Genomic DNA, 13,068 nt, shown 5'->3' on the forward strand with positions numbered 1-13,068 from the left:
TATATTGATAATGGTATATTGATGCAAGTTTGCTCTCTCAAAGACCAATAAATTTAGTGAAAACTAAACTAAATGTAAATGAATCAAAGCATTTGGAAGTACATTTTACTGAACCATGGTACCTTACAAAAGTATTCACCCCCTCAAACACAAATGTTACCATTTAAAAACATGGGATGGTTTCTTTATGATTAGTATATTTAACAAATAATAATAATAATTTTCACAATTTTCTGAGAAAATTGTTCCGGGTGTTCTCACGGCGTTTCAAATTTTGTTGCATTACATGTACAAGCTGCAGTGGATTCATTGGGATTTTATGTGAGGCAAACCAACGCAGCAACTATCTGTAACATAAAAGTAAAAAGAAAGAAATGTTCATGGTAACTTTGGAGGAGCTGCAGGTGGACGATGTGTTGGTGGTATGGTGGCTACAGCCGAGTGTAGGGACACAGTAAACATCTGGATAGTCTGGATGATTTTTTCTTTTAAACTCCATTTAGATTGCGTGCAATGAATAAGTGTTTTCTTTCTGCCGAAAAGTCAAAAGTGTGACCTGAAAAGTCAAAGGCGACTGACTTTATGCTGCACGTTGAGGATGAAGGAAGCGTTTACAGGGTGGAGGGAGGGAAAAGAGAACATGCAGCCCCCAGGCTTTGCTTTAAGATGGGATGTAAATGAAAGCTGACGTGAGACCTTACCGGGAGAGGAAGAAGAAGAGACAAGTCGGTCCACAGACAGAGCGGAGCGGAGGGACCTCGGGTGCTGCTGAAGGCCAGGAACACGGTCCTTCCTGACGGGGCTGGCCTTTGGTTTGATGTCAGGCAGCTAAAGAATGTTGGTGGTTTGGAACAAGAAGTTCTATAAAAAGGTTCATCTCAGTAAATCAGGATAGAAGTTTGGTTGATTTTGATATGTGCAGCTGAACAAAACCCCAAAACTCCGTTTCTCATTCGATTTGAACTAGAGACGCACCGATCCGATATTAATGTCTGTATCGGTACCCATATTGAAAAACACTCTAGATTGGATTATTGGTGACACTGTGCCTGATCCATAGGGGCGGATCTATTCTGTCTAATGCTATGCTTCATGCTCTGATGTCATGCTTTATCATTTATATTACATTATATTTAGATTTCCTAATTGAACTTTCTGAACCATCTGAAAGAAGGTTTGTTCCAGTTTATTTTTACGTTTGACCAACATAGTCAGTCTCTTGTTTTTGCCCATTTCAGTTTCTTTATTATTTATTTTATATTGATTGTTTTACTCCTAATTGCACCAACTGAACAAATGAAAGTTGTTTCTTTTTATATGCTTGATCAAGATTCTGAAGCTACTGGTGTGTTTAAGTGTGTTGTACTGATACAGAGTTTAAACAGTGTTTAAAAAACACACACACTTTTTAAATGTTGATTTAAAAATGATCAGCTGTATTTTCTGTATCGGATCGGTATTGGCTGATACTGAGCCTCTGATATTTGTATCGGAAGTGAAAAAAGTGGATTGGTGCCTTCCTAATTTGAACCTTACATCAAACCTATAAAACATGACTTTTAAGGCAGAACTATAAACCTACTGCTGCTTCTTCCACACTTTTTTCTACCACTCAACCTTTTGTTGATACGTTTACATTTAGCAGTCTGTAAGCAGGCGACTTCAGAAACCTTTTGTCGCCTACTCTCCTACCCTGATATTTATGGAGGCATAATGGAAGTCAGCATTTCTGGATGTAAAATCTTTTTTTATTAGCGGTAATTTGTCTCGTTTTTCCTGCTGCTGTTTGTGAACAGGAATCTGTAGCTTCTTTCCCTGTCGCTGCTTTCAGTTCGGAGAGGCTTCTTTTCCAAAGTCAGGAGTGAGTACGATGAGCACACAATACAGCAGCAGTGGCGACCTCCAGAGGCCGAGCAGCTGTAAAATACATGAGAGCCTTTTGAAAACCAAACTCGTTTTAAACTGAAGGATAGAAAAAAGAAAAAAAAAACTGAATTCACGTTTATGGAGCAGACGATGTTTTAATCATTGCTTCTTCGGAGGAGGAGGAGTCTGTAGAACAACTGTGAGAGAAAAGTCTGGTTCATTTAGCGACAACAGATTTAATCAAAGCTGTGAGTTGGTCTGATGAGCTGTTGATTAATGGAGCCTGAAACCAGGTCAGCCTGTCTCTCCGCGCCTCCGTCTGCCTGCCGCGCTTCCTCCACCCAAACCACAGCAGCTCAGCCTGCGCCGGGTCTCACTGAACCAGCCAGCAACCAGCCGATGTTGCCGATGAAGGGAACGTAAAGCGAGCAGGACGCAGGATGCTGCTTCTCTCCATGTCCGCGTCTGCCCCCAGAGACGCAGCGCGCCACTGATGCAACGCTCTCCGCCGTGTGCACTTCCTGCTGCAGGGTGTATAATGTATGAGGGGATGATGTGGGACAGCTGCAGCAAGAACGTTCCTGCAGGTCACGCAAACATGGAGCAGCTGCCTGCGGATGGCAAACATTAAAGATTTGAAATTTCAGACCCCTTTGCTGCGACGTCAGTAGATGAAATAAGTTGTTCCGTGATGGCTTTTTTTTTTTTATTTTTTTTTTTAGAGAATGTTAGTTAACAAACCGAGGAACGCAGCAGGTCATTGTGAAGCAAGGTTACAGAATAACGTAATAAGAGCAGCTTCTAATATCTCCTGAACATTAAAAACCATATAAAATAGATTCAACTTTCTGGTTCTAAGTTGAGGTAATATTTAAATTTATTGCTCTGTTTGTTTATTGTAACCTGAATCTGGTGGCTGTGATATTATTATTTAGTTTATTTAGAATTTTTATTATTATTTTTTTTTAGAACAGCCTTGTGGTTTCTTTAGGTCAGATCGGCTCCTTGAACTTAAACTAGAGCAACTAATATGAGCATAGCAAAAACGTTTAGTTTTTAAAGTGTATATATAGATAAAAACAATGTTCAAAGTGTTTCACGCCAATGAAACACTTTCATCCACATTCTAATATTGTTCTTTCTCTCTTCTTCCAGCTTGAAGCAATACAAAAACACAACTGGTACCTGTAAGTACATTAACATCGTCTTCTGTCTTGTTATTGTAACACTTTTCTGTTGTTTATTTTTCTTTTCCTTTTTTCTAATCACTCTCCTTTTTTATTTTACTAGTGCTTGAAAACTTTATCTGTCTAGTCTTGAGGTGCGGTGCCGTGTCTCAGATTTCTCTGGTTCAATGTTTATTAAAAAACATAAAAATATAACAGTTTGTTAAACAGCTCTCACTGCAAGTCCTTGCAACTGGAAACACTTGGAATTCTGTACAAAACATAAAATCATACCAAGTGTTTTTGGTCTAGTTTCTTGTGCAAACATCTTGAAATAATTCAAAACTAACTTCTAAGTAACTTTTCAAGATAAAGGAGCTTGTTTCAAGTTACATGGGTCAAACTTGAGGCCCTATAAATTCTACACTAAGTGTGCTTAAATATTATTTTATCAATCAAATCAATTCAATTTTTATTTGTTTACTAACCAAATTAAATCAATCGCTCCCTCCAGTTTCATGCAAATCATTACAAGACATTTACAGAAAATCAACAAATCCCTGCCATTTTTTTGCACTAATGCATAATTGGAGATTTATTGGAGCTTTCTTACCTCTACTAATCAGCTCCCTCAGCCTTGATTGATATCAGATTGTAGATCATGATCTGTATAGCAAGTAATAGAAGCTGCATTTACCGTCATAAACAAGTGCAGATATTGCAAATATTTTCCAAATTAGCACCACAAACACTTTTTTATTTCTAAGAATCATAAAATAATTGTGAAATCCTGGAGGGACAGAAAAAATGTTCAATATTATTTCACTTGAAGAATTCATTGATATTTGAACAGTTTGTGAATGAGTTTTATCAACACCTTCTGGCACATTTATGACCTGGATTTGGCCCAAAATGAAAATGAGTTTTGTTTTGAGCCAAAAAAAAAAGCCCCCGTCCCCACTTTCACTAAATCAAAATTGCATTTAAACTTTCATTAATATCTTCAAAGTCAAAGCAGCACAAACAAAAAGTTTTGCTGCACAAACACAGTCTAGTTGATTGATACCACTTTAACTGATTTGAAGATGGTGGAACTGGTTGACCTTTCATGACCTCTGGAAACATTTCTTAATATCTTTTAAACCATAGCGGCACAAACGAATATCTTTGCTGCGGAAACGTTCGACACCAATTTTGTCTGATTTGAAGAAGGTTTGGGAGGTTGAGGTGGGGGGCAACATCACTCAGGTAATGATAAAAAAGTAGAACTTAAGAGAGTGGATATAAGAGATTATAAGAGAGTGGATTTAAAATAGTACGCTTCAAAGTGTGAAGAGATGAGCAGCTGACCATGACAGCATGCTGAACTTCTGGTGGTGGCTAAAATGGCTTCTACCATTTTCTGGGTTTTGATCACAGACGGTATGTAACCTCTCTCCAGCCTTTCTTCTTCTCCCTCTTCGCTTTTACTGTCAGCTCCGACTTTAACCAAGATGTCTGCCGGTACTCTGTTCTAAAGCCGGTGCGTGTTTCCTGCCAGGGGCGGCCGGAACGAGCCTTGCCCGGAGCAGCCGCCGCCTCGCCGGGTGTGTGTGAAGAGGATCCTGTCCCTGTCGGACCTGGACCCAGACGTCCTGGAAAGCATGTACTCTTTAGGCTGCTTCAGAGACCGAGTGAAGCTCACACAGGACCTAACAAGTGAGGAGTGAGTACATGCGACCCGTTCGGCTTCTTTTTCCGCTCCGACTCACTGACGACACACAGCAGCAGGAGTCATGAGGCGAGAGATAATCCTCTAAAGCCTTGACTCTTTTTGTCGGTTTCCTCCTGACTGTGTGTTCATGTGTTCTGTTCTTTCTTTGTTGCTCTCTCTGTTTACTCGTTGTCCCATTTGTTTCGATGCAGCCGGGCAGTTTTGAGCTTCATTACCCGCCTGAGTGGACAGTAACAACACTGCTAGTGTCTCCATCTCTGTCCATCCGTCCATGTCCCTCTTTTTCCTCTGTTTGTGGATTTTCACTCACTTCCTTTTGAAAAGCTGCAGCTCTGCTCGCACCTCCTCAACTTTTTCAGATTTTCTTGCATTCCAACCTATGATATGCACATTAGACAGAGCAAAGCAAAGTTATTCACGGCTGTTATATCAAGGTATTTTATAAAAATCTCTGTGTGACGTGGATTTGCAAAGAGACAGTCTAAAGGTTGATTACTTTATAAAATAATTTCCAGGCTGTGAACATTTCACTTGCATCTCTTCAACCAACTGAAACTTTTTTGGTCTGGTTTCTAGTGTAAATATCTTGGTACACCTGAAATGAAACAAGATTAACTTAAAAGTTACCTTTTAGAAAAATCACTACCTTAGTAATTCAATACTTCTTGAATGTTGATGGAAAAAAGTACTACTTTCATTTTCAGATTTTTATTTTACTCACAAAATGGGGAAATGTATTGTTTTCTTTGTTTTTTTTTTTACTTGTTTTGAGAAAAGTATTTTTTAGATAACAGCATTATGCGATGCCAGAAAAGCTCAGGAAAAGTTGAAACTTAATGCTTGTTAAGATTTTGTGGGAAGTCTTGAAACTGATTCAGTCTGACTGGCCGTGGGATATTTTGCAAAGCGATTTGCTACTTTGTGTTGATGTATGACATAAATTGGACACTCGGGTTTGCAAAGTATCCAAGAGTGAAAAAGTTTGGGGTCCATGAATACTTTTTGAAAGTTACTGTATGTATTTCCCAAGGAAATTTTGGATTTACGCTCAATCCAAGAAATGGGATGTGAATACCATAGGAACCTTCTGTTGGCAATAATTACAAAATGGCATTAGCATTTAAAGTCACAGCATATGATATGATATGTCAAGATATGTTTTATTTACATATTTGTTAAAACTGTCGTTATGTCCTGACAGTAGAACAGGAGACAGATAATAAATCTAATTCCTCTGCCTTCTCCCCGCGGTCCTACTGCCATCTGCAGAAACACTTAGCTCCAGGTCAGAAACAACCAATCACAGTCAGGGGGAGGGGCTTAGTGCTCTAGTACAGCGGTTTTCAAAGTGTGAGGCGCGCCTCCCCTGGGGGGCGCCAGAGCACTTTAGGGGAGGCGCGGTGCGAGGGAAAAAATAAACCGGAAAAGCTATCTGCTTGCTGTCTACTGGTGAGAGAAAGCGTCTTTACGCACACGATCAACTCTGTGGATTTAGGAAAAGTTGGTACTGTGGGTGTGTGGAGCGGGGATCAGTGGAAATGTTTCCCCCCTTAGAGGATGTTTTGGCCAGTGATGTCAGTAACGTTACTGACGTCGGACCACTTTTTTCAGTAACGAGTAATCTAACGCGTTGCTATTTCAAATCCAGTAGTCAGACTACAGTTACTTATCAAAATCATTTTTGCGTTACTGCGTTACTATCTTCTTTTGTTATTTAATCGTATTTCCTCTACTCGTCTTGTCGAGTGACCGACGTCTCTATTCAACAGAAATGTAAACAATGGAGGGAGATGCGCATTTTGTTGGTGGAAAAACTGGAACTATTTTGAGTTTCTGTCGACAAGTCCGATTATTATAAGCGGCTTTGGGCTTCATTTTTTAAAAGCTTGAAAATTTAACGAGTTGCTGGTTGCGCCTTTTTGGGCTCGTTTTTGAATGTGAAGTTACTCATTTGGGGTTGGGAATAAGCAGAGACTCAAAATAAATCCCAGAATTTGTCCGTCATTAAGGTAGTTTTAGTCAGTCTCTCCCTGTCCATCATTTCCTGGATGATCCGTCCCGCTGTCTGAATGACGTCGAGCTTCACGTTGCGCTCCAGAAAACTGCAAACATCGAGACCAATATGAACAGCGCAATAAACGTAAAAACAGCCACGAATAAACGTGTCCGTAGTTGGCAATAGTTATAATGGCAAGTTAGCACCGTTATAATTATTAATATTACGGTAAGTGTCACAAATCTGTGCAACCATCTGAGTTGTGGAGCTGCAGGAGGAGCTCTGTGCGCTGCGCTGACACCAAACGCAGGGCCGTAACGCAGAATCTGGAGGCTGGGGGGATTTAGGGGAGGGGGGGGGCTTTAAAATCCTTCTTAGAGTTTTCCAGACAACACTTGGACCACACAAATTACTCACGTTTTTTATTTTTTGTACAATCTCCTCTTCAGTTCAACCTTATCAGTGGAGACACATTGTTGATGTTGCCATTATAAAATAAATTACAATTAAGTATTGGCAAAGATCAAAGCTCAATGTGTCACAGGAGGCGGAACGTTGTTGTCAGCAGCTGCTGAAAGTAACTAAAAAGTTACTTTTAGTGTAACTTAGTTACTTAAGTAGTGAAGTAGTCAGTAATCTAACTAAGTTACTTTTTCAAGGAGTAATCAGTAGTCCGATTACAGTTACTTTTTCAAAGTAACTATGCCAACACTGGTTTTGGCCAGAGCGGGGCTGAAGGTGGAGTTTTTACAACTGAACTGTTGGGGGGGCGCAGCAGGCATTGTGCTCCTTGGAGGGGGGCTCACCCTTTCATACTTTGAAAACCCCTGCTCTAGTACATACAGCTCCTCCCCCACTGCTGAGCCTGTTGGAAATGCTGAGGCTGGTCATGCAGTAGGAACACCCAGAGGATCTCAGTTTATTTACACATTATCTGTCCCACATCCATAATGACAGTTTTAACAAAAATGTAAAACATTTTTATAAAAGTTACCTACTGCAGCTATGAGAGCACGACTGTAACATGATGGAGTAGAAACCCCGAGCTTATTGGTTGGATATAGAATCTTTCTAGAAATGCCTGGCAGCCAGTCCATGTTTTATCTGACCGGAGAACTGTCCTTTCCCGTTGCTTCTTGATTTTGCCAGCCTGTTGCCTTTGTCTCACTGTGCTTTGGTCTGCAGGGAGAACCAGGAGAAAATGATCTACTACCTCCTCCTGGATAGAAAAGAGCGATACCCGAGCTGCGAAGACGAGGACCTGCCGCCCAGAAACGACCTTGGTAAGAGAAGTTTGTCTCTCGTCTCCTTCTGGTCTTATGAGGGAAACATGCAAAACTGCCAGAACCTGTTAGCTTTCCTAAACTCTGATTTAGAAATGCAACAGTCAAGAGATTTCTGGTTCATTTCCTCCAATGTTGTGCAGCACTGTCCTACCAAAGACAACTTTGGTAGATTTATATCACTCAAAAGCACTTATAATTGACAGAATCCATTTCTACCTTGATCAGATGTACCAAAGCAGAAAGTTCAAATTCTGTTTCTGTGTTGTTGGTATTGTTGTCCAAGACCCACCCAGGAAGCGTGTGGATTCCCCGATGTTGACGCGTCACGGTCGGTGTCGTCCGGAGAGAAAGAGCTTGGAGGTCCTCAGCGTCACAGAACAGGGGTCTCCCACCCCGCCTCGCAGGGCTCTGGACACGAATGCTCACAGTCAGAGGTACAAACGGATTCACTGCCACTGTTTCGGAAGCGTTCCACCCAACAGAGCACGTCTGGATTGCTTGACCTCACTGACTCTTTGCGTTACTCTTCCTAAGGTCTCGTTCGGTCAGCGGTGCGTCCACAGGTTTGTCCTCCAGTCCTCTCAGCAGTCCCAGGGTAAGAACTTGACATTACTCTGCTCTGTTGTTCCATCTTGAAATAGAACTTCATATACTGTCACTAAAAACAGTTATTTCTAAAACATTTGAGAAAATGCCATAATTGTGTTTGCAGAAATGTAGTGTCTCACGCATTACAGTCTTCAACAAATAATGCGCCAATACAACCACATGATGATCTGACATGATTCCCAATCATGTTTTAAGAACTTTATACTGGAATACGGTACTTAATTCAACCTGTATGTCCGTACACACAAATGAACCTCCTGGCTCATAGCAGCACATCAGAACCCGACTTTGAAAGAACCAAGTCTTTCCTCCCTTCCTTGGCATATAACTATCAGTTTTGTTTTCCAGGATTAATTTATTGTGATGTGACCTTTGCCTTAGCAACACTTGCTCAGTCTGTTTGTGCTAGACATGTTCTTCCGCCTTCCTGTCGCATCTTCATTTCAAACACATCATTCTGTCCATTTCTCAAAATAGGCAAGAAAAAAAAGGCTGTCACATATCTTGTTGATATTTTCTGTCCATGAATCATATTTCATGACCATTGCTTCCTGTCTCATCTGCCCACATCCCTTTCCCTTGTTTTTTTTTTTTTTTTTTGCATCTTTCTCTGTCTGCCCATCAGAGCCCGGTCTTCACCTTTAACCAATCAGAGGTCACCTCCACCTCCACTTCCTCCTCCAAAGACCCCAAAGCAGGAAGTGGCACCACTCCTCGGCCCGCCCGCCCGATGCCCGACCCAAAAACCCAGACCTTGCCCTCGAAGGGTCAAGCTGACCGACCCCAGCTCCACTCCATGAAGTCACTCCCTCTCCAGACTCCACGCTCTCCTTCCCCCTCCCCCTCCCCTGTCCTCTCACCAATCCCGCGGTTCTTCAACTTCCCCTCTCCGTCCGTCTTCAGGTCCAAGAATGTCCACTCGTCCTCTAACTCCTCTGCCACCCCTTCCCCTGTGTCACAGGTCACACCGCAGGGCTCGCCCCTGCCCACCCCACTCGGCACGCCCGTGCACCAAATCCATCACCCTTCCTCCACCACTCCTCCCTACTCCTCCTCCTCGTCCTCTTCCTCCAGAGTGGACGGTGCGGGCGGGGCCTCGCTGACCCCGCCCTCCAGTCCCGGAGGGAGCGGCAACTTGGCCGCCTCGAGCTCCACCCACTGGAGGACGAGGCTCAACTCGTTCAAAAACAATCTGCTGGGCTCGCCGCGGTTCCATCGGCGCAAACTGCAAGGTGAGCGGAGATTTAAAGACGATGTTTTTGTTGTTGTTGTTGTTGTTTTTTGTTATTGTCATACTCTTCTTTTACTTTGGAATTTTTGGAGGCTATTTTATTGTTATAATGTTGCTTTGTCTTTTGGGGAAAAGAAAAACACACAACAGAATAGTTCAAAGTCTTATTGTTGTGTTACTTTTCTATTACTATTTATTCTTATTTATTGGTATATGATGTCTTTACATTTTTAGTTTCTCTGGAGGAATGGCCAGAAACATCATGTTGATTCCTTGTACGTCTAGGACTTATGATGACAATAAATGATGACTTGTAGTATTCTATAAATTAGTGCTTCACCTGAGGGCTGACGCCACTTTAAATTCCATCACAATGAGCTTCGTAACAGCAGAATGGTGGAAAGAGTCTCTGGTAGCATCTCTTCCTATCAGAGGAGCGTGTGCTTCAGCCTTCAGCTGTGTTGCATAATGCTGCTGCTGTGATAAGCCGCAATTACAACAATTAAATTAAAGTCTGTCATCAAGAATCGCTGGACTTATCTTTTCCCGGCCATCTTTCATCCCATCTCTCTTTGTCTCTTTGTTTTAGTCCCAACATCAGAGGACATGTCCAGTCTGACTCCAGAGTCCAGTCCAGAGTAAGTACACACGTGTAATTTTTATTTATTTTAATGTGTGTGGTAGCCTAATAAAAACCAGCTCCTTGTACTACACTTTGCTCCGTTCTATTAATTTGAGCTCACGGCTATTGAAGAAAAAAGATGACTTCCTGGAGGCGTGGGCTCTGTTAACGTTTAAAATTTGATCCAGTCGCTAATATTTAATGCACCAGCTCGATGCTGGAAAGCTTACCAAGAATTGCCTGTGCTGTAAACAACCATCCTCCACTGCAAAGAGAGACGTGCAGAGCCCAACGGGGCGGCTGTTAATGTGAATATAGTATTTGGAGATGTGATCAATGTGAACTGATCGACTATGTTCACTTCCTCCATTGCCGTTGCTAAAACTGCAATTCTAAAACAGCGCAGAAAATCAAAATCGTTGATTTTGATATTTAAACTGATCGGCCCAGTTTAAAAATCAACTGGAGGAATCCAAGACAATGGGACAAATCCTAGAAGGAACACTGAAGGGAGATGAACATTTTGTCAGAAGGCAGTTGACAGATATTTTTCATCTCTATTTCAAAATATTACAAAATTCACCTGACATGGTTTATATAAAATACACTGCAAAACATGCATTCATAATAAAAAGAGAAAAAAACTCATTGGGCCTCCCAAAAAAACTGAAGCCCTGGGCGACAGCCCGTTTAAGCCCTTTCTAAAATCTGACGCACAGTAAAAGTAATTTTAAATTGGTTCAAAATTATTGTGATTTTATTTGATTTTTTTATTGTTTCTAGGCTGGCTAAGCGGTCGTGGTTTGGGAACTTCATCAGTCTGGAGAAGGAGGAGCAGATCTTTGTTCTGATCAGAGACAAGCCGCTCAGCTCCATCAAGGCGGACATCGTCCACGCCTTCCTCTCAGTGAGCGCCATCAGCCTTCAACCAGCTTCACACGTCGTTATCGTCTTCTTTGTCTTTTCAGTCTTAAAAGACTCCATCTCCTCCGTCGTCTCCACAGATCCCCTCCCTCAGCCACAGTGTGGTGTCTCAGAATAGTTTCCGGGCGGAATACAAGTCATCGGGTGGCCCCTCTGTCTTCCAGAAACCTGTCAAGTTCCAGGTCATATTTCCTTTTTTCTTTTTTGCCTTGACATTTTTTTTTTTATCCAGCCAACGTCAACAGAAAACAGGGTCAAAGAGGGTTTCGAAAGGTACGAAAAGTAGAGTATAAGGTCTAGTTTTTTGCTCTGGTTTTTGCAGGTGGACATCGCTTTCTCTGAGGGAGAGAGAGAACGAGAGAGGGAACGAGCGGAGAAGGAAGGACGACGGGAGATGGGCATCTACAGCGTCACCTTCACGTTATTAGCAGGTGAACGGTCGAATCCCTTTTTGTAGAACATGCCACAATTCATACCACTAAACTTAAGCTTTCTTTAAACAGATATGACCTGGCCACTTCATCTACTAGTGAACAGCTAATGGAACAAGTCAAAATAAATTATGCCTTTGAAAGTTTTAGCCTGAAAAACTCCTGTTTTCAGGATGTTTCTTCTGAAGTAAAAGCAGTCAGTAACTGTTAAAGTTGTAGGCGATGCCGGCTAATTTGTAAACAAAGTAAACAGGAAATCTAACTGACTTAAATCACAAATTTAGACCCTTAACCTAAACCACATGAGCATATCATCACCAATTATGCTTGATTTAACTAACAAATTATAAAACACATTTTTGTCAACTATCCAAACATCAGCATTAAGCCCTACTGTGCAATAAACTAGAGCTAGCATTATGCTAACTAGCTGGTAATGAACACAATAACCCATTGACCCACTAGCATTTCCATTAGCTTAAAACTAATTTCCCAAAACCTTAAGTAAGTGATAAGTAGTTTTAAGGTTAATTTATCTGACGATGTCATAAAACAACTTCCAGTTCGCTACCAAGTCACTGCCGGTTTTTGATCAAGTCTCTTGAACCAGTGTAAATAAACTACAGAGCCCCCTAGTGGAACGGGAGGAGTGAGTCAACAATCTGTTTTTAACTATATTGTTTATGGAATGTAATCAACATTTACCAGGAGACTCTGGGGTCACATCTGTCTTACAAAAGAATTCCTACCACTAAACTTAAACTTTTTTAAAACAGATTTTACAATATTTTAATGTGATTTTATATGACAGACCATGTCAAATATACCAAAACAAGGCAGTTTGTCTAAAACGATAATTGGCTGTAAAAAAAAAAATTCTCTCTTTTTTTTTTTTGTTTGAAAAAGAGTTGATGAACAAAGTATGCATGCCTTCTTTGTTTTGGTGCCCTTATTATTAATGTAAAAAGTTAAAGAGATAATGAATACTCCACAAACATATATGGCATTTCCTTCTTCTGGAGTGTATTTTTCACAGAACTGGGTGACATAGAAGGCTTTTTTTATTTATCATGAAAGAGGATCACCCCTCCCTGTTATCATCTGTAAACAGGAACAGCTTATCAGACCATCCATGTTCCAAGCTGGTGATGCAGTGGCCGCTGCTAATATCCTGGATCTGGTGGATCTGTTGGCTCTTGCAGCCACTTTTACTAGATTTTAGT

The 13,068-nt window shown here is 41.3% G+C and overlaps 1 protein-coding gene across 3 annotated transcripts in view; it reads left to right on the top strand.

Moving 5' to 3' along the window:
* brsk1b (BR serine/threonine kinase 1b) overlaps nucleotides 1–13,068 on the top strand; it is a 32,508-nt gene that overhangs the window by 12,123 nt on the left and 7,317 nt on the right. The window contains exons 9-18 of one of the 3 annotated variants that reach the window (XM_044099187.1): nucleotides 3,022–3,053; nucleotides 4,573–4,737; nucleotides 7,928–8,025; nucleotides 8,303–8,462; nucleotides 8,563–8,623; nucleotides 9,263–9,869; nucleotides 10,458–10,506; nucleotides 11,274–11,397; nucleotides 11,495–11,596; nucleotides 11,737–11,845. In XM_044099187.1, coding sequence (XP_043955122.1) covers nucleotides 3,022–3,053; nucleotides 4,573–4,737; nucleotides 7,928–8,025; nucleotides 8,303–8,462; nucleotides 8,563–8,623; nucleotides 9,263–9,869; nucleotides 10,458–10,506; nucleotides 11,274–11,397; nucleotides 11,495–11,596; nucleotides 11,737–11,845 — 1,507 coding nt within the window. The remainder of the gene's footprint in view (nucleotides 1–3,021; nucleotides 3,054–4,572; nucleotides 4,738–7,927; nucleotides 8,026–8,302; nucleotides 8,463–8,562; nucleotides 8,624–9,262; nucleotides 9,870–10,457; nucleotides 10,507–11,273; nucleotides 11,398–11,494; nucleotides 11,597–11,736; nucleotides 11,846–13,068) is intronic. The other 2 variants (XM_044099189.1, XM_044099188.1) reach the window with 2 other exon arrangements.

This window comes from Gambusia affinis, linkage group LG19, assembly GCF_019740435.1.
Source record: "Gambusia affinis linkage group LG19, SWU_Gaff_1.0, whole genome shotgun sequence".
NCBI classification, from domain to species: Eukaryota; Metazoa; Chordata; class Actinopteri; order Cyprinodontiformes; family Poeciliidae; genus Gambusia; species Gambusia affinis.